The sequence below is a fragment of the Ciconia boyciana genome, chromosome 31, assembly GCF_034638445.1.
Source record: "Ciconia boyciana chromosome 31, ASM3463844v1, whole genome shotgun sequence".
In the NCBI taxonomy this organism is placed as follows: Eukaryota; Metazoa; Chordata; class Aves; order Ciconiiformes; family Ciconiidae; genus Ciconia; species Ciconia boyciana.
This window is the reverse complement of record NC_132964.1, coordinates 123,525-145,760: the sequence shown is the minus strand read 5'-3', so window position 1 is coordinate 145,760 and position 22,236 is coordinate 123,525. Positions and strand designations below refer to the sequence as shown.

Sequence of the window (22,236 nt, the reverse complement as noted above, 5' to 3'; positions counted from 1 at the left end):
GGCGGTGTTGCCGGGCAACGCGCGGGGCGCTCTCCGCGCTGTCCCGCCCCCCGCCGGATCGCCAGGCGCGATGGCCAATCGGTCGCAGGGGGCGGGAGAGCGCGGCTGGGCGGCGGCCAATCAGGGCGCGGGCGGGCCGGCGGCGCGGCGGCGCGGGGGAAGATGGCGGCGGCGGCGACGGCGGGCGGGTGGGGGCCGGAGGCGGAGGAGTTCGAGGACGCGCCCGACGTGGAGCCGCTGGAGCCGACGCTGGCGAACATCATCGAGCAGCGGAGCCTCAAGTGGATCTTCGTGGGCGGGAAGGGCGGCGTGGGCAAGACCACCTGCAGGTGCGGCGGGGCCGGGCCGGGCCCGCGGGGGATCGGGTCCCCGGGAGGGATCGGGTCCCCGGGGGAGGCACAGGGCCAGGCCGCCCAGGGGAGCGTTGGGCCCGGCCGCCCTGGGGTGGGGGAACCGGACCGGGCCACCGGCGGGGGAACCGGCCCAGACCACCGGGCAGGGGGGGACCCGACCGAACCGCCCCGGGGGGGAGCCAGGCTGGAGCCCTTCAGGGTGAAGGGACGGGGCTGGATCCCCTCGGGGAGAAGGCAGACCCGGCCCCCCCGCGGGGCCACCCCATCACGAGGGGCCGTGGGCGGCAGCTCCCCACCCACGGAGGCCACCGGGACCCCGGCCGGCTGCAGCCCCCCCCCCCCGCCGTCACCGCTGTCCCCCCAGCTGCAGCCTGGCCGTGCAGCTCTCGAAGGTGCGGGAGAGCGTCCTCATCATCTCCACCGACCCCGCGCACAACATCTCCGACGCGTTCGACCAGAAGTTCTCCAAGGTCCCCACCAAAGTCAAGGGCTACGACAACCTCTTCGCCATGGTGAGTCTGGGATGCACCCTGGAGCCCAGCCCCCCCCCCCGGCCCCGGCCCCTCTCACCCTCCGAACCCCGGCAGGAGATCGACCCCAGCCTGGGGGTGGCAGAGCTGCCCGACGAGTTCTTCGAGGAGGACAACATGCTGAGCATGGGCAAGAAGATGATGCAGGAGGCCATGAGCGCCTTCCCCGGCATCGACGAGGCCATGAGCTACGCTGAGGTGATGAGGTGAGCGGGGCTCTACGGGGCCGGGGGGGCCCACTGGGCGCTGAGCCGTGGGCTTGCGGCCCCGCTGACCCGCCTGCTGGCCCCGCAGGCTGGTGAAGGGCATGAATTTCTCGGTGGTGGTCTTCGACACGGCACCCACTGGCCACACGCTGCGGCTGCTCAATTTCCCCACCATTGTGGAGCGGGGCCTGGGCCGCCTCATGCAGATCAAGAACCAGATCAGCCCCTTCATCTCCCAGGTGAGGACAGGGGCCGCGGGGACAGGACCCCCGCGGCAGGGGGGGGGACACGCGACAGCATGTGTGGCCTCGGGAGGTCGAATCTCACCGCCACCTCCCCCAGATGTGCAACATGCTGGGGCTGGGGGACATGAACGCCGACCAGCTGGCCTCCAAGCTGGAGGAGACGCTGCCCGTCATCCGCTCCGTCAGCGAGCAGTTCAAGGACCCGGTAAGGCCACCGGCGGGGCAGGGGGCTCCTCTGGGGGGCACGGGGACGCCGGGAGAGGGACGGGGATGCCAAGGAGGGGAGCGGGGATGCCAGGAGGGGGACCGGGACGTGGCCGAGCCGGTCCGTGCGCATTCCTGCGGGGAGTTCTCCACCGCGGGGCTGGGCCGGGACGCCTCTGGGGCCTCCGTGCCGGGCAGCGGGGCCCGCGGCGGGGATGCTGAGCGTGGTGCGGCCGTGCCGCCGAGCGCGGCGTCACGCTGAGCGCGGTGCGGGGGCCGGGGGCGGCAGGAGCAGACGACGTTCATCTGCGTCTGCATCGCCGAGTTCCTCTCGCTCTACGAGACCGAGCGGCTGATCCAGGAGCTGGCCAAGTGCCGCATCGACACCCACAACATCGTGGTGAACCAGCTCGTCTTCCCCGACCCCCAGCGGCCCTGCAAGATGTGCGAGGCCCGGCACAAGATCCAGGCCAAGTACCTCGACCAGGTACCGCCGGGGTGCGGGGCTCGGGGCGGGGGGGCGAGGGGGCCGAGTTTGGGGAGCCTGGGCGGGGTCAAGGGGAGCGTTAGCATTTGGGGAGCCCAGGCGCCTGGGACCCTGCCCGGCTCTGGGAGGGGAGGGGGTCTTGGGAGGGGTGGAATCTGGGGAGCCTGGATGCCCGGCACCCTCCCCGAGGCCGTGGGGGGGTCGCTGGGGGGGTTGGGGGCCCGGACGCCCGGGTCCCTGCCCCCACCCCGCTCTCCCCGCAGATGGAGGACCTGTACGAGGATTTCCACATCGTGAAGCTGCCGCTGCTGCCCCACGAGGTGCGGGGGGCTGACAAAGTGAACACCTTCTCCTCCCTCCTGCTGGACCCCTACCAGCCCCCCAGCCCCAAATAGCCCCCCCCCACGCCCCCCAGGGGGGGGCAGCCGGTATTTATTCCCCCCCCCAGGAGGGGCAGGACGGCTCTGCCCACCCCCCCGCACGCAGCCCCCACCTCCAGGCTGCGGCCAACCAGCACCGCGGCCCCGCCGGGGCTGCTCTGTCCCCCCTCCCTCCCCGTCCCGTCCCCCCCCCGGCCGGGGGGGCAGAGACGGGACCCCCAGGGGACCTTGTGTAAATAATAAATTCGGGAAGCGGAGAGGCGGCTCTTGGGTGTTTTGGGGAGGGGAGGGCAACGGACGCCTGGGTTCGCTGCGTGGCACTTGGAGGGGGGGGCCCGGACATTTGGGTCCCCCGGGGGCCGCGGGGCTTGGCCTGGCACCGGGGGTGACGTCAGCGCCGGTTGGCGCGGGGCCCGGGCAGGACGCGGGGACCCTCATTAGTGCTCGGGGCGGATTAACTAACGGGGCACGGGGAGGGGGAGGGGGAGCCGAGTGCTGGGGTTCCCGGGGGAGGGGGGCCGCAGCAGGGGGGGTCTGGGCACCAGGAGGGTGGTGGGGCCGCAGTAGCGGGGCTCCGGCGTTCTGGGGGGCCGCGTGGCCGTGGCCCCCACCCCTCACGGGCCCGGCCCCGTGTCCCACGTCCCGCTGCGATCTGTCCCCGCGACCCCGCTGCTGGCGCGAGGCCGCGGGGCTGGAGCCAGCCCCGCCCGGGGGGACCCGGGCGTCCGGGCCACCAATCCCCCCCCTCCCCCCCCCCCAGCCCTGCCTCAGTTTCCCCCCGGGGAGGGGGGTGGTCTCGGGACCTGCCAGACTGGAGCGGCCACTCCCCTGGGGGTTACGGGGGAAGGACCCAGGCGTCCGGCCGCCCCCCCCCCCCCCACCACCACCCCCGGGGGACCCGGGCGTGTCCCCCCCCAGCCCCGGGGCAGGGCCAGCCCCAGGACGGTATTTAAGGCCCAGGGACAGTGACGGGGGCCCCAGACTGGCGGTGGCCACCCCACGCTCGGGTCTCCCGCAGGTGAGGGGGGGTATGGGGGGCTTGGGGGGGGGGTGGTCTCTGCCCAGCCCGGGGGGGGTGGCGGTGCCCTGTGTGGTGTCCCCAGGGGTACGCAGGCTGTGCCGGGTGTCCCCAGGGTGTTGGTGTCCCCAGGGTATCGGTTCAGCGACCCCCAGGGTGCCCCCAGGGTTTTGATGTCCCCAGAGTCCCGTTTCGCTGTCCCCAGGGGGTCCCCAGGCTGTGGTGGGTGTCCCCAGGCTGTGGGTGTCCCCAGGTGTGGGTGTCCCCAGGGGGTCCCCAGGGTGTGGGTGCCCCTGGGTATCAGTTCAGTGACCCCCCCCCAGCTGTGTCCCCCCCCCAGGGTCTGGGTGTCCCCAGGGTCCTGTTTTGCCGTCCCCAGGGTTTTGCTGTCCCCCAGGCTCTGCCCGGGTGTCCCCACGGCCGCGATGACGGTGACGTACACCTCGCGGGTGGCCACCGCTCGCTTCGGGGGCTTCTCGCAGCTGCTGCTGCTCTGGCGTGGGAGCATCTACAAGCTGCTGTACCGGGAGCTGCTGCTCTTCCTTGCCGCCTACCTGGGGCTCAGCCTGGCCTACCGGTGCGGGGCGGGGGCACGGGGACATGGGGGGACACGCGGGGGGACACGGCGTGCGTGGGGACACGTGGGGGTGCGTAGGAACGGGGTTTTATGGGGACAGATGGGGCGTGGGGGTTCACGGGGATGGGGACACGCAGGGTGCACAGGGACACGGAGGGGACATGGGGACACACACATGCGGCCAGAGGGAGTGACCGGGAGGGTGACGTCCCCGTCCCCATCTCCCTGTCACGTGTGTCCCCCCCCAGGTTCCTGCTGTCGGAGGCGCAGAAGAGGCTCTTCGAGAAGCTGGTGCTCTACTGCGACAAGTCGGCCAACCTCATCCCCGTCTCCTTCGTCCTCGGTGAGCCCCCCAGTCCCCCTCCCAGTGTCCCCAGCTTCCCCCAGTGCCTTCTCCCAGTGCTCCCAGTGTCCCCAATACCTCCTTCCAGTGCTCCCACAGTCCCCAGTGCCCTGGCTCCCCCCCGCCGTGTCCCCTCCCAGTGTTCCCAGCGTTGCCAACTTCCCCCAGCGCCTCCTTCCAGTGCTCCCACTGTCCCCAGCTCCCCCTCCCAGCGCTCCCAGTGCCCCCAGTGCATCCCAGTCCTGCAGGTTTCTACGTGGCACTGGTGCTGGAGCGCTGGTGGGGGCAGTTCCGCACCGTCCCAGCGCCGGACGGGCTGATGGTGGCTGTGGCGGGCAACGTCCACGGGGCCGACGCGCGGGGCCGCATCATGCGCCGCACCCTGATGCGCTACAGCAGCCTGGCCGCGCTGCTGGTGCTGCGCGCTGTCAGCACCGCCGTCTACAAGCGCTTTCCCACCATCGACCACCTCGTCGAGGCCGGTGCGTCCCTGCCGTGACATCATCGGAGGGGCTGACGTCAGCACAGGGGCAGTAACGGGCCGGTGGGACCCACGGGAGGGTGGCGGGGGGGTGGGGACGCCCCAGGGATGGCATCATGGCAGTGATGTCACCGTGGGGCACCACACTGGGGATGGGAACGGCGTCATGGCGGTGGTGTCACTGTGGGGATGGTGATGTCATCATGGGGATGTCACAGGGCTGGGCATCAGGTTCCCCTAACTGTGCTGTGACATCAGTGGGGCACCTTGATGTCACTGGGTGTCAGTGCTGCCGGGCGGTGACATCACGGGGCAGGGGGTGACGTCACGGAGGGCAGATGGTGACGCTGACCCCGCAGGGTTCCTGACGCGGGAGGAGCGGCGGCGGCTGGAGGGGCTGCGCTCGCCCTACAACAAGTTCTGGGTGCCCTGCGCCTGGTTCGGGGCACTGGCAGGGCAGGCGCGGCGGGAGGGGCGCGTGCGCGACGACTGCGCCCTCAAGCTCCTCATGGAGGTACCCCCACCCCCCCACCCCCTGGCTCCCCCCGGGGCCTCCCCCGGGCCCCCCCAACCCTCCCGTGCCCCCCCCAGGAGCTGAACCGCTTTCGGGGCCACTGCAGCCTCCTCTTCCACTACGACTGGATCAGCGTCCCACTGGTGTACACCCAGGTGGGCACTGGGAGCACTGGGAAGGGGGGGATGGCAGGAATGGGGACATGGGGGGGGGGACACGGCACGACAGGGACAGAGGGGGCTGGATGGGGATGGAGGGACAGGAGGGGACACAGAGGGACATGGACAGGGATGGGGGGACATGGAGAGACAGGGACAGGGATGGAAGGACGTGAAGGGACACAGAGGGACACAGACAGGGATGGAGGGACGTGGGCGGGGCCTGGACGGGGATGGAGGGACATAAGGGGACACAAAGGGACACAGGGGGACACGGACAGAGATGGGGGGACACAGAGAGGACCCAAGAGGGACATGGAGGGACACGGGGGTACGTTGACAGAGGTGGAGGGACACGGGGACACAGACGGGGACGTAAGGACTTGGGGGGGACACGTGGGTGGTGGGTGACTGTGCCCCCGCCGCAGGTGGTGACCATCGCCGTCTACACCTTCTTCGTCACCTGCCTGATCGGGCGGCAGTTCCTGGACCCAGCCCAGGGCTACGCAGGGCACGAGCTGGACCTGGGGGTCCCCGTCTTCACCCTCCTCCAGTTCTTCTTCTACGTCGGGTGGCTCAAGGTGGGTGGGGGAGACGGGGGGGGGCCCTGGGGGGGGGACATGCGGCAGCCCCGGGGACATGGTGGCCCCGCTGCAGGTGGCTGAGCAGCTCATCAACCCCTTCGGGGAGGACGACGACGACTTCGAGACCAACACGCTCATCGACCGCAACTTCCAGGTACCCCCATCCCGCTCCCATGGGGCACCCGGGGGGTGACGGGGGGACGCAGGCGTCCGGGAGGGGACGCAGGTGTCCGGGAGGGGACGCAGGTGTCCGGCCCGCAGGTGTCGATGCTGGCCGTGGATGAGCTGTACGGGGAGGTGCCGGCGCTGGAGCGGGACCGGTACTGGGACACCGCCAGCCCCCGGGCACCCTACACGGCCGCGGCCGCCCCGCTGCGCCAGCCCGCCTTCCGCGGCTCTGCCTTCGACGTGGCGTGAGTGGGGACAGGACCCCCCGCCCCGGGACCCCCAACCCCCCCCCAGGACCCCCCGCCTCAGATCCTACAGCCCCGCAACCCCACCGGGAGGGGCCCAGGGGTCCCCCAAAACCCCAGACTGCCCTAGGGACCCCAAACCGCCCTCCGGACCCCCTCCAGCCACCCCAAGACCTCCCCAGTGTCCCCCAAACTGCCCCAGAGACACCCCCTCCCCCGAAACCCAGAACTGCCCAGGGACCCCCAACTGCCCTCCAGGGACCTCTACCCCCCTCAGGCACCCCAAAACGCCCCCAGGGACCCCATGGCCCAGCCTAGGACAACCCCCAAAGCCAGTCCTGGGGGCTAGGGAGGAGGCTGGGGCTGTCCCTGACATCTGGGGGGGGTTGCCGGGGGGACCCCAGGTGCCCAGGGGGGTTTTGGGGTGACCCCAATGCCTGGGGGGGTGCGGGGTGACCTCGGCGTCCCACAGGCTGGGCAAGGAGGAGATGCAGTTCCAGCCGCTGGAGGACATTGGGGAGACCCTGGGGGACACCCTCGAGCCCCCCCCGCGGCCCCCCCTGGGCGCCTTCACCCGACGCTTCTCCCTGCTCCGCCGTAAGAACAGCGCGGGCTCCGAGGGGGGTCTCGGCCCTGAGCCCCCCCCGGGGGCCCCTCCCGCGCCTGCCGCCCCGGGGGACGGGGACAGCCTGGGGGGGGACACAGCCGTCCGCCTGGGGGAGGCCCCGGGAGGGGGCAGCGGCCCCCACGACCAATGGCTCCTGCACCCCAGCGTCGATGACATGGTTTAAGGGGGGGAACCCCACAACACGCCCCCCCCCACGTGGCTCAGCCCTGTACGAGCCCCCGAGAATCCCTGCCGGGAATAAACCCCCAGCCCCAAGTCCTGTGGCTTTATTGAAAGGAGTCAGGGGGGTGGCAGAAAAGGGGTACAAAAATAGAAGTGCTAAAAGCCCCCCAGAGAGGGGTGCAGGCTCTGCCCCCCCCCCCCAAGAGACCAGGGGGCAACGCAGAACCCGCAGCGCCTAAAATGGGACCAGCCCAGAGAAAGGGGGGGATGCTCCCCAGGTCAACGGTTGGGGGGCGGCCATGGGGGGCCGGGCGCGGCGGGCAGCCGTGGCCAAGCGCTGCTGGGCCAGGAAGGACTGAGCCCCCCCAGAGGGGGCCCGCGGCCCCCCCTCCTCGCTCGCCTGCTGCTGGGGTGCCCGGCCCCGGCGGGGGGGGGGGCACGGGTTGAGTATCGGACCCCCCAAACCCACAGTGCCTGGGGGGGGCACATAGGGACCCCCAGCACCAGGTCCCCGACCCCCAATTGGATGCATTTACCCCACCAAATCCCCCCCATTTACAGCCCCCCATAAATACCTGCTCCTTCCCAGATAAATACCTTCGCCCCTGAGAAGTATTGTGACCCCCGGGGTACCCGCCACCCCAAGACGCACCCATGCCCCCCAAGGGTACCTGTCCCCTCCACGGGATATTTGCTGTCCCTGGGGATATCTGTGCCCCCCCAAGAAGCCTTTGCCCAGGGGGTGTCCGTGCCCCCCCCCAGGCTCCCCCCATTGCTCACCATGTTGTACCAGGCGGTGACGAGCAGCCTCTCCTCCCGCTCCTGCTGCGCCCGGCTCCGCTCGTAGTCGCTCTGGGGGGGGCGGGGAGGTTGAGCCGGAGTTGGGAACCCCCGGGACCTCCCCCACCCCCTGGCCCCCCTCACCTCCAGGTGCCGGATCAGGGCATCCTTCTCCTGCAGCTGGTTGCGGAGGGCACGGAGGGCGGGGGCTGCGGCGGGACCCAGGGGCTTCGGCTCCAGCGCCTGTATCACCTGGGGGGGGGCGACAGCGTGGGACCTCCAAGCCCCGACACAGAGGAGCCTCGTCAGGGTCCTGCCCCCGCCCCAAAGACCCCCTGCCCGGACATCAGCCCTGGGGGGGCCCAGCATCCCCCCAGGTGCCCCAGGGCTATTCCCCAGCCAAGAAGAGCCCCGCCAAGATTCCCCCCAAGGGGTCCCAGCCCCCCTTATGCGCTCAAACATACCCTGAGGAGGGTCCCAGAGCCCCCCAAGCCCAGGGCATCCCTAGGGGGTCCCAGAGCCCCCCATGCACCCAAGAGACCCTTGGGGGGAGTCTCGGAGCCCCCCCAGTATAGCCAAGATATTATGGTGGGTGCCAGAACCTCTCTAACACCCCAGATCCGCCCGGAGAGTCCCCGAGCCCCTCAACCCCAGGACCACCAGGGCCCCCAAGCCCCCCCGGCCAGCCCAGGGGTCCCCGGCCCCGCACCGTGCGGGCCCCCCCACGTGCCGACGGCAGCGCTGCTCCAGGACGCGCAGGGCCTCCTCCCGCCGGCGCAGGCTGCGCTGCAGCTCCTCCGTGCGCCATGACGCTGGGGGGGGACACGGAAAGGAGTCAAGGCGGGGGGCCCCCAAACTGGTCCCTGCCCTGGGGGCCCCACATCTGCTCCCTCCCCTGGACCCACGGCCTTCCTGGGGGCAAACTGAGCCCCTGCCCCTCCCCCTGCCCCCCAACACCCCATCGACCCCCGACACCCCCGTACCGCTGCCGTCCCCAGCTGGCTCCAGCTCCTCCGCCCCTTGCAGCTCTGCCCCTGCCTTGGGCAGCTCCTCCCTGGGGGGCCGGGGGGGGACACAGGTTGGGGACGTGGGGACGGGCTGCCCCGTCCCCCCACCCCATGGCCCAGGCTGGGCCCCGCCCCTCCTGCACTCACAGCTCCTCCAGGGTCTCCTCCAGCAGCAACAACTGGGGGGAATGGCACGTGAGGAGGGGCCCCCAGCACCCCCAAAGCCTGGGGGTCCTGAGAAGCCGCTGCCCCCCCCCAACCCCAGCATCCCCCCGAAAACGTGAGGGGACTCGGGTCCTGTACGACCAAAACCCAAACTCCGCTTGCCCCCAAGTGCGGGGAACCCCCAAGAACACTAAGACCCCCCCCAAAGCAAGCAACAACATTTTCCCACCCCCAACCCCCAATACCTCCAAGGAGCCCCACCCCACTCACCTCCTTGGGGGGGTCCCCCTGATCCCCCACCGCCGTCCGCAGCTCCGCCGCCCCTGTAGCCTCCAGCCTGCGGGTGGGGGGCGTTAGGGATGGGGGGGGCCTGGGGGGTGTTCGGGACACCATGACCCCCTGGCCCCCACCTCTGCCGCTCGGCGTCACGCAGCCGCTGCTGGAGCTGGTCCCGCTGGAGCCGCAGCGTCGCCTCCTGCGCCTGCAGCCGCCGGTTCTCCTCCTGCAGCCGTGCCACCGTCTCCCTGGGGGGCCGGGGGGTGTCAGAGGGTCTGGGGTGGGGGGCCCGTGGTCAGGGACCCCCCGCACCCACCTCAGCTCCGCAGGAAGGATTTCGGCTGCCAGGTTTCCCACCGGGCCCTCGCCGTCCTCCAGCACCGCATCTACCGGGGGAACGGCGGGTTGGGGGAGCAGGAGGTGGCACCCCCAGACTGCACCCCAGGGACCCCCCCTGCATGCCAGCCCCCCCCGGGGACAGCGCTCTGTGCCCCCTCAAAGTCCCCCAAACCCTGCCTCCTCCCAGGGTTACGCCCCAGCCCAAAGCCGCTACCCTGAGGGGGGATTCTCCGGTGCCTCATACGAGGGCCGTGCTCAGCGGGGTCCCCCCCCCCAGCGGGGTCTGTCACCGCCCCCCCAGGGCCCACGTCCCCCCCCCCGGGTCCCCCACCCACCTGCCTGGCGCAGGCAGCGCTGCTGCACCTGAGCGCAGCGCAGCTCCTCGTTGGCCTCGCGCAGGGCGTCCCGCTCCTCCAGCAGCCGCTGCAGGGGCCGGGGGCGTCAGCGGGGGGGGACCCCGGCGGCCGGGATGGGGACCCCGGCGGCCGGGACGGACGGACACCCACCTCCTTCTCCTTGTTCAGCGCCTCGAACTTCTCCTGCAGGCTCCTGAACTCCTCCCGCCATTTCTCTGCCCGCAGCGCGGCCTCGGCGTGCTGCCCGCTCAGCTCCTCCACCTGGGCGGGGCCACGGCTGACCACGCCCCCTCCCCCCCTCCGTCCTTGGCCCCGCCCCCGGGACCAGTCCCCCCCCCACGCACCGCCCTTACGCAGCATCCCCGCCCTGAGCCACGGGGGCCCCGCCCCTAGCTCCGCGTAGCCCCTCCCCCTTCCCTGGCTCCACCCACCTGCAATAGCCCGCCCCCCCGGCTGAAGCCCCGCCCCCGCAGCCACACCCCCTGTGCCCAGCCCTGCCGCATTGGGACCTGGCCCCCTGCCCCGAGCCCCGCCCCCTCCCGCTGCCCCCTCCCGCTGCCCCCTCCCGCTGCCCCCTGCGGCCCCGCCCCCTGCCCCGAGCCCCGCCCCTCCCGCTGCCCCCTCCAGCTACCCCCTGCGGCCCCGCCCCCTGCCCCGAGCCCCGCCCCTCCCGCTGCCCCCTCCAGCTACCCCCTGCGGCCCCGCCCCCTGCCCCGAGCCCCGCCCCTCCCGCTGCCCCCTCCAGCTACCCCCTGCGGCCCCGCCCCCTGCCCCGAGCCCCGCCCCTCCCGCTGCCCCCTCCAGCTACCCCCTGCGGCCTCGCCGCCGCGGCCCCGCCCCCGCGGCCCCGCCCACCTGCCTGCGGGCCGCCTCCAGCCGCGCGCAGCCCGCCCGCGCGCGGCCCAGCTGCTGGTGCAGGGCGGCGGCGCGGCGCAGCTGCCCCGCGTGCCGCTCCTCCAGCGCCCGCGCCCAGCGCCGCAGCGCGCCCGCCGCCGCCGCCCGGCCCCGGTACGCGGCCACCGCCGCCTCCAGCTGCCCCGCGCGGGCCGACGACGCCCTGCCGGGGCGGGGACGGCGCTGACGTCGCTCGCGGCGGGGGCACCGGGAGGGGGGGGACACGACGACGACGACGCCGGCGCCGCCGAGACGCCCCGCGGGGACGGAGGTGTCCGGGCCCCCCCGCCCGCCCCCCGGCCCCACCTCAGCGCGTCCATCTCGTCGCGCAGGGCCCGCGCCTCCCCGGCCAGGCCGCTCAGCTCCTCCGCCCGCGCCTGCAGCCCCCGCGCCTCCTGCTCCAGCTGGCTGCAGCGTGCCCGCAGCTCCTCCTTCCCGCTCTCCAGCCTGCCCGGGGGTGGGACACACACACACACACACACACCCCCCCCCGGCGTCAGGGGACACCCCCTACCTCTCCCCCGGCACAGGGGCGCGGGCTGCCCCGAGCCCCACTTTGTTCTCTCCGTGGGAAAACCCACGGAGAGACTGGGGCGACCCCCCCCCAAAGGGACCGCGGCGTCCAGGCCGGCCCCCTCCACCCGCCCAGGGGACCCGGGCCTCCGGGCCCTACCGGTAATTCTCCTCCTGCAACTGCTCCACCTGCGTCTGCAGCAGCAGCAGCTTCTTGGCAGCGGCACCGGCAGCGTCGGCCTCCAGCTGCGCTTTCTCCTCCCGCAGCACCTGGTTCTCCTCCACCAGGCTGCTCTTCTCCTCCAGCAGCGCCGCCACCTGCCCCACGCAGGGACATCCAGGAGGGGACCCGGGGAACCCGGGCTCCCCTCCCAGGGGTCCCACTGTGTGGGGGCACCCAACCCCCGTACAAGACAGCAGGGAATCCCCTCCCACTCGGTGCGACCACTGCGGGTGCCCTCACCCCAACCCTGGCGACTGGGGGGGGGGATAGGACTGGGGGACCCAGGTGATCAAGGGACCTCCCACCCCCCCCCCCGCAGGGACCCGGGCCCCACCTGCTCCTCCAGCTCGAGGCAGCGCTGCTGCGGCCCCCCGGCCTCCTCAGGCTCCTCGCTCAGGAAGTAATAGCGCCGTGACTGTGGGGGGAAAGGGGGGGTCAGTGCTGGGGGGACCCAGACACCCCCAACCGCCCCCTGTCCCACCCCGACACTCCCCACCCTGCCCCAGCCTCGGGGCTCCCTGTATCCCCCCCAGACTGCTCCCCCACGGTTGTCCCCCACTAACCCAGCCTTGCCCCCCCAACCCTGCACCCAGCCCCCTCCACCTGTGTGTCGAAGTTCCCGTACGTCTCCACTGCCGCCGTCTCTGGCGGCTCTTCATCCAAAAGCTGCGTGAAGAAAATAAATTATAAGGTGGTGGGGGTCGGGGGGGGTGTGTTCTTCAGGCCCCCCATAATCCCCAGGGCTTCCCCAAAATCCCCAAGAACCCCCCAAAACCTTCCCACAGAGCCCTCTGGCCACATGCACTCTCAGGCCCCCAGGGTGCCCCAAAGCCCTCCTGAGCCCGACCCACTGGGTCCCCCAACCCCTCCTGTCCCCCCGACCCCCCCAGGACCCCCAACACCCCCTGGGGACCCCCAACAGCCCCCACCTCCTGGATGGCCATCATCACCACGTGCTGCACCGACTCCTCCAGTGTCATGATGCGCTGGATGTGCTCTGCAAGGGGGGGGACGCGGGGGGGTTAGGGGGGCCAGGGGGGCATTGCGGGGGAGGGGGGCCCCAGCCCTGCACCCACCTTCCCGCCTCTCGCAGGTCACTGCGCACCCCAGCACCAGTCGCACCAATTTGCCCAGTTGCTCCGGGTCGGCGTGCTGGGCCGCCAGCACCACGTCGGGCACGTGCTGCTCTGCCACCGCCTGGCCCAGCACCTGGGGGGGTCCGGGAGGGGGCACCGGCGGTCAGCCCCCCTCCGGGGGACCTCCCCACCCCGAAACAGGGGGCCCGGACGCCTGGGTCCCCCGTGTGCCCCCACACTCACATCCTGCCAGTACTCCAGGACGCTCTGCAGCACCTTCCGCAGGTTGCTCACCTGCGGGGGGAAAAGTGGGACCCCCCTGGACCCCCAAAATGCCCCCCCCTCCCCACCGCTGGGGACCCCAAAATGCCCCCCTCATTGCTGTGGCCCTGCCTCAGGTCCCCAAAACAGCCCTCCCCAAGTGACCCCCAACTGCCCCCCACCCCAGCTCTCCCAATCACCCCCCATTGTGTCCCCCAAACGGCCTCCCCAAACCAGCTGCCCCCAGACCCCCCCAAACCGACACCTCCAAATCCTCCGCTCTCCCTCCTCACCCCCAGGGCAGCCCTAAGGCTGAGAACGCCGCCCCCAAACCAGACATGGGTGCGTGTCCCTGCCCCCAAACGTGCCCCCCGCCCCAATACGTGTCCCCCCACCTTCAGCCGCCAGTTATCCTCAGCGTCGTCCCGGATCCGGGCCAGCCACGTCTCGTTGGACCACGAGGCGTCGCTGGGGGGCACAGGGGGGTCCCCAAAATCAGATCCCCTCCGCCCACGCTGCCCCCACCCCCACCCAGGGGTGCCCCCAAGGCGGGGGGGGGGGGGGGGCCGCGTCCCCCCGACTCACATGCTGTGCAGGACGTGGGCGAGGGCCACCCGGCTGGCCAGGTCCCGGGGAGAGGCACAGGGCGAGGGGGGGGCAAAGGTCTGCAGCTGGGGGGCACGGAGGGGGATCAGGGCACGGTCGCCCCCGAAACAGCCCCCCTGGACCCGCTCAGGGCCGAGAACAGACAACCCGTGTCCTGGCCCCCCTGCAGACAGGGGAGCCGCCAAACCTACCCCCCAAACCACTCTGGGGGACACAGGGCCCCCCCTTTTACCCTCAACAGTGTCCCCCCAGGCATGGGGTAGCAAGGACCCCGCGGGCCGCCCCCCCGTTAACCCCCCCGGATCAGCGGGGGACGAAGGGCAGGGGGGGTCACTGGGTACTGGGGGGGGTCACAAGGGCCCAGCAGGTGCCCGGGAGGAATCACAGGGCCCCGGGGGGTGCCCGAGGGCGTCACACGGGCCCGGGAAGGGCCCGGGGGGTCCGGGGGGGGTCCCGGCCCCCCCTTACCCAGGTGAGCAGCGGCCCGCACACGTCCCGCCCCGCCGCCATGGCCGCCATCTCGGGGCCGGTCCGCCAGGGGCACCGAGCCGCGCCCAGAGCGGCCGCACCTGCCGGCCACGCCCCCTTCCGGCCACGCCCCCCGCCGCCGTCTGGGGACCGATCCCGCCCGGGCTACAGAGTCGCGACCAGAACGGCCGCACCTGCCGGCCACGCCCCCTTCCGGCCACGCCCCGCCGCCATTTTTTGAGCCGGTCCTCCCGGGCTACAGAGTCCAGCGCAGAGCGGCCGCGGCTGCTGGTCACGCCCCCTTTCGGCCACGCCCCGTCGCCATTTTTTAGAGCCGTTCCTCCTGGGCGACAGAGTCGCGCCCAGAGCGGCCGCACCTGCCGGCCCCGCCCATTTCCGGCCCCGCCCCGCCGCCATCTTGGTGCCCAGCACCGCCTTCCCGGCCCCGCCGCTGACTCAGCGCGGCGTCACCGCCCGCCCCCGCCCCTCCGGCCGCTCCCGTCTGGTCCGGCCGGGCCCGCCCCGTCGGGAACCGGCAGCCGCCAGGTGCGGGGGGGTGGGGAGGCCGCGCGGGGTCGGGCCGGGCCGTTCCCCCCGCGGGGCGGGGTTGGCGGCGCCGCCCCCGCTGACGTCAGCCACGAACTTGGCGACTCCGGTTGCGTCACCGGTGCGGCGCGTGGGGCGGCGGCGGGAACCGGCCCCAGGGGACCCAGGCGTCGGGGGGGGAGGGGGCGGCTGTCAGCGGCGTCGCCATGGCAACGCCGCCCCCCGGTGCTTCTGCCCCCGCGGCGGCACTTCCGGTTCGGGGGGGGGGGGCGTCCGTGTCCCCCACCCCCCCAGTGCTCCCAGTGCGTCTCAGGGCACCCCCCCAGTGCTCCCGGTGCAGCCCTGGGGACATCCCAGCGCTGCCAAGGGAGCTGTGCCCTCACCGCCTGTCCCAGTACACCCTCCGGGCCCTCCCAGTGCCCCCAGTCTGGCCCCAAGGCCCTCCCAGTGCCCCCCCCCAGCCCGTTGCCACCACTGTGAGCCCAGGGCATGCTGGGAAATTCCCACTCCATGGCGCCTCCGCGTCCCCAACGGACGCCTGGGTCCCCCAAGCCCCCCGGGTCCCCCAACCCCCAGCCTCGCTGCCCCCACCCTCAGGTGCACGGCCTCCTCCCCAGTTAGTCCCGGTTTGCCCCAGTCTCCCCAGGGTGCGTGGGTAGCGGGGGGGGGCGGCCCGGCCTCCCTCGTTCTCACCCTACTGCCTGCGGTGGGGGCAGGGTGCCCGGATGCCCGGGTCCCCTGGGGGGGTGGGGGGGTCCGCAGGGCCCGGCCCCTGCCGCCTGGGCCCCACGTGCGGGCAGCCCCCCCCGCACCGAAAATCCGGTGGCGGCTGCGGCCGTTGGGGCACCCGAAGGTGACGCCAAGTGAGAGGAATTGGGGAGGGGGTGGGGGGAGCCTGAGCCCCCCCCCCCCCCGGGTCTGGGAGCCCCCCGGGGTCCCCACGGCCCCCCAGGCCCAGCCGCTGCAGCTGGAACACCCCGGTGTCCGGGTAGGAGCTGCCCCCCCCCCTTCACACCCCCCACCCCCCCCACCTCCTCCTCCCGCCAGTTCCTGGCAGGGGGAGGGTGCAGCCGGGGGACCCGGCGTCCGGGTCTAACCGCCCCCCTGCCTCAGTTTCCCCCATGGGGGGGTGGAACCGGGGCAGGGGCGCCCGGACGCCTGGGTCCCCGGGGGTCACGGCGGGGGGTCCGGCCGGGCCTGACTCAGGGGCTGCTGATGGAGAAGGAGAAGTGGGGAGGGAAAATCAGACGGGCCCAAAATCCCCTAAAATCCAGGGTGGGGGCAGGGCCCGGCGCCCGGGTCCCCCTGGGAAAGCCCCGGGGGCCGCTGGCGCGGGGCATTAGCATGGGGCCGAGACGGGGCGGGGGGACCCCCGTGCCGCCGCCCCGCGCACGTGTCCTCGTGCGCGCACACGCGTGTGCATCCCTGCCCCGCCCTGGCAGGCCAGGACACGCCGCTCGTTAACCCGCGTCCACCCCGCCCGGACGCCTGGGTGTCCCCCGTCGTCCCCCCCCCCGGGCGGGGGCGTCGCAGGGGACCCGGCGGGGGCTCAGGGGTCCCGCGTGCGCAGCCCGGGCGTGCGAGCCGGGGCACGGGGAGGGCGGTGACTCGTGTGACACCGACGGTGACTCAGGGACGGGGACCGGACCCGGGCGGCCGCGGCGGAGGAGCCCACACGCAGGGACACCGCGGCGAGCTCACGTGCGTGTGCAAGGCCCCGGCACGAGGGGACACGCGCGTGCCCCATGTGGGCCGGCGTCACACGCGTGTGCACCGGGACGTGACCGGGACCCCGCTCACACATGTGTGCCCTCCCGAAGCCCCGCCCACCCCCAGTGCACACGCGTGTGTGCTCACGGGCGTGCCCCCCCCACCCTTGCACGCCCGTGTGTCCCCGCCGGTACACCCCTCCCCCCGCCTCGGCCCCGCCCCTTCCCGCACGGGGGCGTGGCTCGGCACGGGGGGGCGTGGCCCGGCGCGGGGCCGCGTGGCCCGCGGGCGCCGCAGCCAATGGGGCCGCGCTTCCGCCGCGGGCGGGTATAAGGCGGGCGGGTGGCCGGGGCCGCGGGTTCGAGCCCCGCCGCCGCCTCCGCGCCCTTCCCGGTCCCGGTCCGGTCGCATGTGTGCGCGGATGGAGCCGCCGTTCTACCGCCCCGCGCCCTTCCCGGGCGGCTTCTGCCGGCCCGAGCCCGACTACGGGGCACTGCCACCGGGGGCCCCCCCCGAGCCCTTCCGCGGGCTGAAGCCGGCGCCGTGCCCTGACGGCGGCTTCTTCGGTGGCGGCGCCGGTACCGGCGGCTTCTTCTACCCCGGCCCGGGGGAGCGCGACGGCTTCGCCGGCAGCTTCGCGCAGGCGCTGGACGAGCTGCACCAGCCGGGGCCGCCCAACGTGGCGCTGCCGGAGCCGCCGGGGCCGGGGCTGGCGGCGGCGGCGGGGGGACCCTTCCCGGGTGTCTCCGGAGCGGCGCCGGAGACGGAGGCGGCCGACCCGGGCCCCGATTCCCCGGAGCGGCTGCAGGCGGAGCGGCGGCGGCTGCGGAACCGGCTGGCGGCGAGCCGGTGCCGGCGGCGGAAGCTGGAGCGCATCGCCCGGCTGGAGCAGCGCGTCCGCGGGCTCCGCGCCCAGAACGCGGCGCTGGCGGCGACGGCGGCCGGGCTCCGCGCCCAGGTGCGGCGGCTGCGCGGCTCCGTGCGCGACCACGCGGGCTCCGGCTGCCCGCTGCCCCCCGGGGCCGCCCTCGGCTTCTAGCGACCTCCCGCGGGGGGGGGGAGAAACCCCGGGGCCGCCCGGACCGCCCCCGCCCCGGCGGCTGCCTGGTGGGGGACCCCCGTGGACACCCCGATGGGGACCCGCGGCGCTGACACGGAGGGATGCGGCACCCTGACGGGACGGGACGGCGGATGAGGGGGCTCCCCCCGGGGGAGACCCCCGTGGACACCCCGACGGGGACCCCACGGACACGGAGGCGCCCGGAGGGACGGGGACGCCCCGGCACGGACACGGAGGAACGGGGCCCCCCAAGGGGACGCTGCACGGGAATGTGCCGGGACGAGGAGTGCGGCTGGGGACCCCGATGGACGCCCCGACAGATGCCCCGTGGACACGGACCCTCGTCGGCTCCGGCTGCTGCTCAGCGAAGGTCACTGCTTCTCGGGGGGGCACCCAGAGGGACCCCCCCCCCAGCATGGACCTGGAGGAACTAGGGACCCCAATGGAGAACCCCAAAAGGACCTGTGAGGATGGGGGGACCCCTGGACTGGGCTCCCTGTGGGGGAGCTGGGCCCCCCCAGAACGGACCAGCCTGAAGGGACCTGCAGGACCAGGCACCCCCGGGTTGGGCCCCCCCCCGTCCCCCCCAGTGGGGTTGGGGACCCCCAGGGCCTGCGGGAACGGGACCTGTGGGATGGACCGGGTACCCCCAAACGGGGCCTGGGCCCCCCCCTCGTGGTGCCCCCCAGCTGGGCCTGGGGACCCCTCCAGGGCTGGGGGGACCCGCAGGGTCAGGCCCCCCCAAACTGGGGATTCACCGGGGGGGGGTCGCCAGGATGGACTGATGTCATGGGGGGCTGAGCCCCTGTTCTGTCCCCCCGAGAGGGGGAGATACTGGGGGGGAGGACCCCCCCTGTGAAGTTTACAGGCCCCCCCGGTGGGAAACAGCCCCCCCGGGGGGAGGGGCGTTTTGTTGTTGCTGTTTGGTTTTTGTACGTTTGTATTTAATTAATAATAATTGTAATAATTGGTCTAATTGTGCTGTGGTTGGGGGCGTCGCTTCCTCCCCCCCCCCCGTGTCCCGCCTCGCCCCGTGGGAACCCCCCTGCCCCCCCCCCGCGCTCGCGGGCACCGCCGTCAGCGGAAGGGGGCGGTGCCGGGGCTTTCCCCGCTGACGCAACCGTGCCCATATATGGGCAGGCGGAGGGGGGCCGTTCCCGGAACCCCTTCCCGCGCTGCCCGGGGCGGCACTTCCCGGACGAGGGCGGGCGCCGGCTCTTCCGGGAGCGGCTTCCGGGCCCCCCCCCCGCCCTGCCCGGGGGTGGGCAGGGCCCCGGGACCCCCGGGGACCGAGGCGTACGGGACCCCCGGGGGGGGCTCGCCCGGGCTGTGGGGTGCCCGGGCTGTGGGGTGCCCTCGGCGGCCTACATCTCCCAGGGGGCTGTGCGACGGCCACGCCCCTCCCAGGCCCCGCCCTCTCAGGCCACGCCCCCGCGATGGCGCTGGCGCGGCTGGAGCGGGACCCGGCGGGCGCGGGCCGGTTCGGCTCGGCCGTGCCCCCCCTCTGCCGCCGCCGGCCCTGTGCGCTCGGCGTGGACGAGGCGGGGCGGGGGCCGGTGCTGGGTGAGGCCGGGGGGGAGTCCCGGTGCAGCGGGTTCTGCGGGGGGTGCCGGTGCAGCGGGCTGTGCGCGGGGGGTTCCTTCCTGCGCCCCCCGCCCCGCTGTGACCCCCCCGCTCCCTGCCGCAGGGCCGATGGTTTATGGGCTCTGCTACTGCCCCGTGGAGAAGCTGGAGGAGCTGGAGGCGCTTGGGGTGGCAGGTGGGGGCGTCCGGGGGACCTGGGGGGTTGGAGGTCCCAAGGGTGGGTTTGGGGCACGGGGGACCTGCGATAGGTGGGGGTCCCGGGGAGGTGGGGGTCGTGGGGGGTAGGGAACCCCGGGGGGTCCCGGGGGGCAGGATTGGAGGTCCCGAGGGTGGGTTTGGGGCACGGGGGACCTGCGATGGGTGGGGGGTCCCGAGGGGAGTTGGGGGGGTCCCTCACCCCGGCCCCCCCCAGACTCAAAGACGCTGTCGGAGCCGGAGCGGGAGCGGCGCTTCGGGCTGCTGGAGGCGGCGGGCGACGTCGTGGGGTGGGCGCTGCACGTGCTGCCCCCTGACCACATCTCTGCCTGCATGCAGCAGCGGTGAGACCCCCCCCCAAACCCCTCTGGGACCCCCTTCCCCCGCCCCCAGCACCTTTGGGTGCCCCCGAACCTCCGAGCCTGCTTCCTGCACTCTCCATCTCCTGCCCCCCCAGTTTGGGGTGCTGGGGGTGGTGGCTCCCCATTTGGGGTGCTGGGGGGTGAGGCCCCCCCCGCCCCCCCCTCCGCAGAGCCAAGTACAACCTGAACGAGCTGTCGCAGGATACGGCTGTGGGCCTCATCCAGTTCGCACTGGACTCTGGGGTTCAGGTGGCCGAGGTGGGTTTGGGGGGGCTGGGGGTTGTGGGGCGAGCGCAGGCATGGGGAGGGGGAACTGGGGAGGCCTGAGCTGAGGCTAAACCCCACCTTTCTCTTCCCCCCGTGCCTCAGTTTCGCTCACGGGGGGAGTTGGGGCCCTGGGAGGGGAATCTGGGTTGGTTTGGGGTGAATTTGGGGTGTTTTGGGGGTGCAGGGGAGTCTGGGCTTGTTTGGGGGTAATTTAAGGTGGGGTTGGGGGTGCTGGGGGGGTCCACGTTCATTTGTGGGCATTTGGGGGTGCTTTTGGGGAGGGGGTCAGGGTGCAGCAGAGGGTCCAGGCTGTTTTGGGGGGTTGAGGAGCTTTTGCAGGGGCTTTGGGGTGCTGGGGGGTCAGGATGGATGAAGGAGCCAGAGGTGATTTTGGGGACCCAGGGGAGTTTTTTGGGGAGCCAGAGGTGATTTTGGGGGGCTGGGGCTCCCCCAGGTGTTCGTGGACACGGTGGGGCCGGCAGAGAAGTACGAGGCGAAGCTGCGGCAGCGCTTCCCGGGGCTGGGGGTGACTGTGCGCCCCAAAGCCGACGGGCTCTTCCCCGTCGTCAGCGCCGCCAGCATCTGCGCCAAGGTGGGCACCGACCCCCCTCCGAGCACTGACCCCCCCGTTCTCCCCCCGCACCCCACACCCGCTCCCTCGCTCTGCCCTAGACCCAGCTGCACCCCGGGGCAGTGAGTTTCATGGGGGGGGGGGGGCGCAGGGGGTCCAGGATCCCCCAACCCCTCTGGGCACCCCCAAATCCCCCTGTCCCCCCCCCTCCCCCCCCCAGGTTGCCCGTGACCGGGCCGTGAAGCACTGGAAGTTTGTGGAGGACCTGGGGGACATCGACCGGGACTACGGCTCAGGGTACCCCAACGGTAGGAGCAGCTGGGGGGGGCGGCCTGGCTGCCGGGGAACCCCAGCTTCTGAGCAGCCCTCCCGCCCCCCCAGACCCCAAGACGAAGGAGTGGCTGCGGCGGCACCTCGAGCCCGTCTTCGGCTTCCCCCAGCTCGTGCGCTTCAGCTGGGGGACGGCGCGGGAGCTGCTGCAGCACGGGGGGGTCCCCGTCAAGTGGTACGGGGGCCGGGGGGGTCCTGGGGTGGGCGGATGGCGTGGGGGCTGCAGTGACTTGGGGGGGGAGGGTCCCAGTGTGAAGCTATGGGGGAGTTGGGGCTGCTCCTGCGATGGGGGAGCGGGGTGGTGGTCCCTGGGTAATTGGGGGGCACAACGGGAGTCCTGGCTGTGCCATGGGGGGGCTGGGGGGGACCAGACCTGCAGTGGGGAGGACACGGGGGTGTCTGTGCAATGGGGGAACCGGGGGGAGGATTGAACCAACCTCCACCCGGACTCCTGGGTCCCCTGTGCCCCCCCCGGGTCCCTGACCTCTCCCCCCCAGGGCTGACGAGGACCCCAAGGAGGACCCTGCGGCCGCCCCCTCGCTGCTCTCGTACTTCGCCCGGGCCCCCCGGCGCCCCCCACCGCTTCTTCCACGAGCGCAGTCTGCGGCCCCTGGCTGAGCTGTGACACTCCCCCCCCCAAACGCCCCCCAATAAAGCAAGTGGTTGTTTTTTAACAAAGAATTGTAAAAACCCCAAATCCACTTTTTTGCGGGGGGGGGTGGGGCAGCAACAAACTCGTTTATTCCCCCGTGAAGTTGGGGAGTCACAGGGGAGGGGGCGGGGGTGTCTGCAGCATTTGGGGGGTCTGTGGGGTTGCGGGTGGGCAGGGGTTGCACAGATCCCGGTGGTGCTGGGGGTGGGGGCCCGTTTGGGGCTCCCTGGCTTGGGGGGCGGTTAGGACCCCCATGAGCATGTTCCCCTCACGTGGGGGAAGGGAACCCAGGCGTCCGGCCCGTTCCCCCCCCCCCCTGTTAATCGGTCCTGGAAATGGCCGTGTCCTCAATCCCGGGGATTAGGGGTGTAATCCGGGGGTCACTGGGGGGCGGCCTCACCGGGGGCCCTGAGCAGCTTCCTCCCCCGCCCCGACTCTTCTGGGCGCGTTTTTAGGGGGTTACGATACCGAGATGTCACCCATGGGGGGGCTCGTGGCGGGGGCTCTGCCGTATTGCCCGAGTATTAAAACGGGGGCCGGCGCCCCCGAGGGGACCCGAGCCCCCCCGAGGGGACCCGGGCGCCCGGGCTGGAGACCGCGGCCGGTTCAGCACCGCGGACAGCGGGGGACGAGGCGGGGGGCTCGGGGAACCGGGGTCCGGGGGACCCTGGGGCACGGGGGGGGCCATGGGGCAAAGCGGGGTAGGGGCAAG

At 73.0% G+C, this 22,236-nt stretch overlaps 4 protein-coding genes across 7 annotated transcripts; 3 read left to right on the top strand and 1 right to left on the bottom strand.

The window, feature by feature from the left end:
• Positions 1-149: 149 nt before the first annotated feature.
• Positions 150-2,662, top strand: GET3 (guided entry of tail-anchored proteins factor 3, ATPase). Its single transcript, XM_072848470.1, has 7 exons — positions 150-329; positions 718-865; positions 941-1,089; positions 1,178-1,328; positions 1,432-1,539; positions 1,828-2,025; positions 2,289-2,662. Exons 1-7 carry the CDS (start codon positions 163-165, stop codon positions 2,418-2,420), a joined length of 1,053 nt encoding a protein of 350 aa, XP_072704571.1. The 5' UTR covers positions 150-162; the 3' UTR covers positions 2,421-2,662.
• A 1,173-nt stretch (positions 2,663-3,835) lies between these two features.
• BEST2 (bestrophin 2) lies at positions 3,836-7,308 on the top strand. Of its 2 annotated transcripts, XM_072848421.1 has the most exons (9): positions 3,836-4,000; positions 4,249-4,343; positions 4,592-4,825; positions 5,184-5,338; positions 5,416-5,493; positions 5,925-6,077; positions 6,154-6,234; positions 6,342-6,493; positions 6,966-7,308. In XM_072848421.1, exons 1-9 carry the CDS (start codon positions 3,849-3,851, stop codon positions 7,282-7,284), a joined length of 1,419 nt encoding a protein of 472 aa, XP_072704522.1. In that variant the 5' UTR covers positions 3,836-3,848; the 3' UTR covers positions 7,285-7,308. The 2 variants fall into 2 exon arrangements, with proteins under 2 accessions (XP_072704522.1, XP_072704523.1); XM_072848422.1 differs by lacking the exon at positions 4,592-4,825.
• Positions 7,309-7,478: 170 nt separating this feature from the next.
• HOOK2 (hook microtubule tethering protein 2) lies at positions 7,479-14,339 on the bottom strand. The gene is given in 22 exon segments (XM_072848403.1): positions 7,479-7,705; positions 8,065-8,135; positions 8,208-8,315; positions 8,773-8,791; positions 8,794-8,875; positions 9,047-9,215; positions 9,218-9,249; positions 9,506-9,759; positions 9,828-9,897; positions 10,186-10,273; positions 10,357-10,467; positions 11,062-11,263; positions 11,407-11,547; positions 11,774-11,931; positions 12,171-12,251; positions 12,440-12,502; positions 12,766-12,833; positions 12,913-13,045; positions 13,156-13,206; positions 13,569-13,641; positions 13,759-13,844; positions 14,248-14,339. Coding segments are annotated over 22 exon segments (2,298 nt in total). The 5' UTR covers positions 14,299-14,339; the 3' UTR covers positions 7,479-7,518.
• A 4,431-nt stretch (positions 14,340-18,770) lies between these two features.
• Positions 18,771-21,506, top strand: RNASEH2A (ribonuclease H2 subunit A). 3 transcript variants are annotated; one of them, XM_072848466.1, is made up of 8 exons: positions 18,826-19,126; positions 19,251-19,322; positions 19,560-19,686; positions 19,875-19,962; positions 20,426-20,563; positions 20,763-20,850; positions 20,924-21,047; positions 21,370-21,506. In XM_072848466.1, exons 1-8 carry the CDS (start codon positions 19,000-19,002, stop codon positions 21,488-21,490), a joined length of 885 nt encoding a protein of 294 aa, XP_072704567.1. In that variant the 5' UTR covers positions 18,826-18,999; the 3' UTR covers positions 21,491-21,506. The 3 variants fall into 3 exon arrangements, with proteins under 3 accessions (XP_072704570.1, XP_072704568.1, XP_072704567.1); XM_072848469.1 differs by lacking the exon at positions 20,426-20,563 and having other exon boundaries at positions 18,771-19,126; XM_072848467.1 differs by lacking the exon at positions 19,251-19,322 and having other exon boundaries at positions 18,804-19,126.
• The last annotated feature ends 730 nt before the right edge of the window (positions 21,507-22,236 follow it).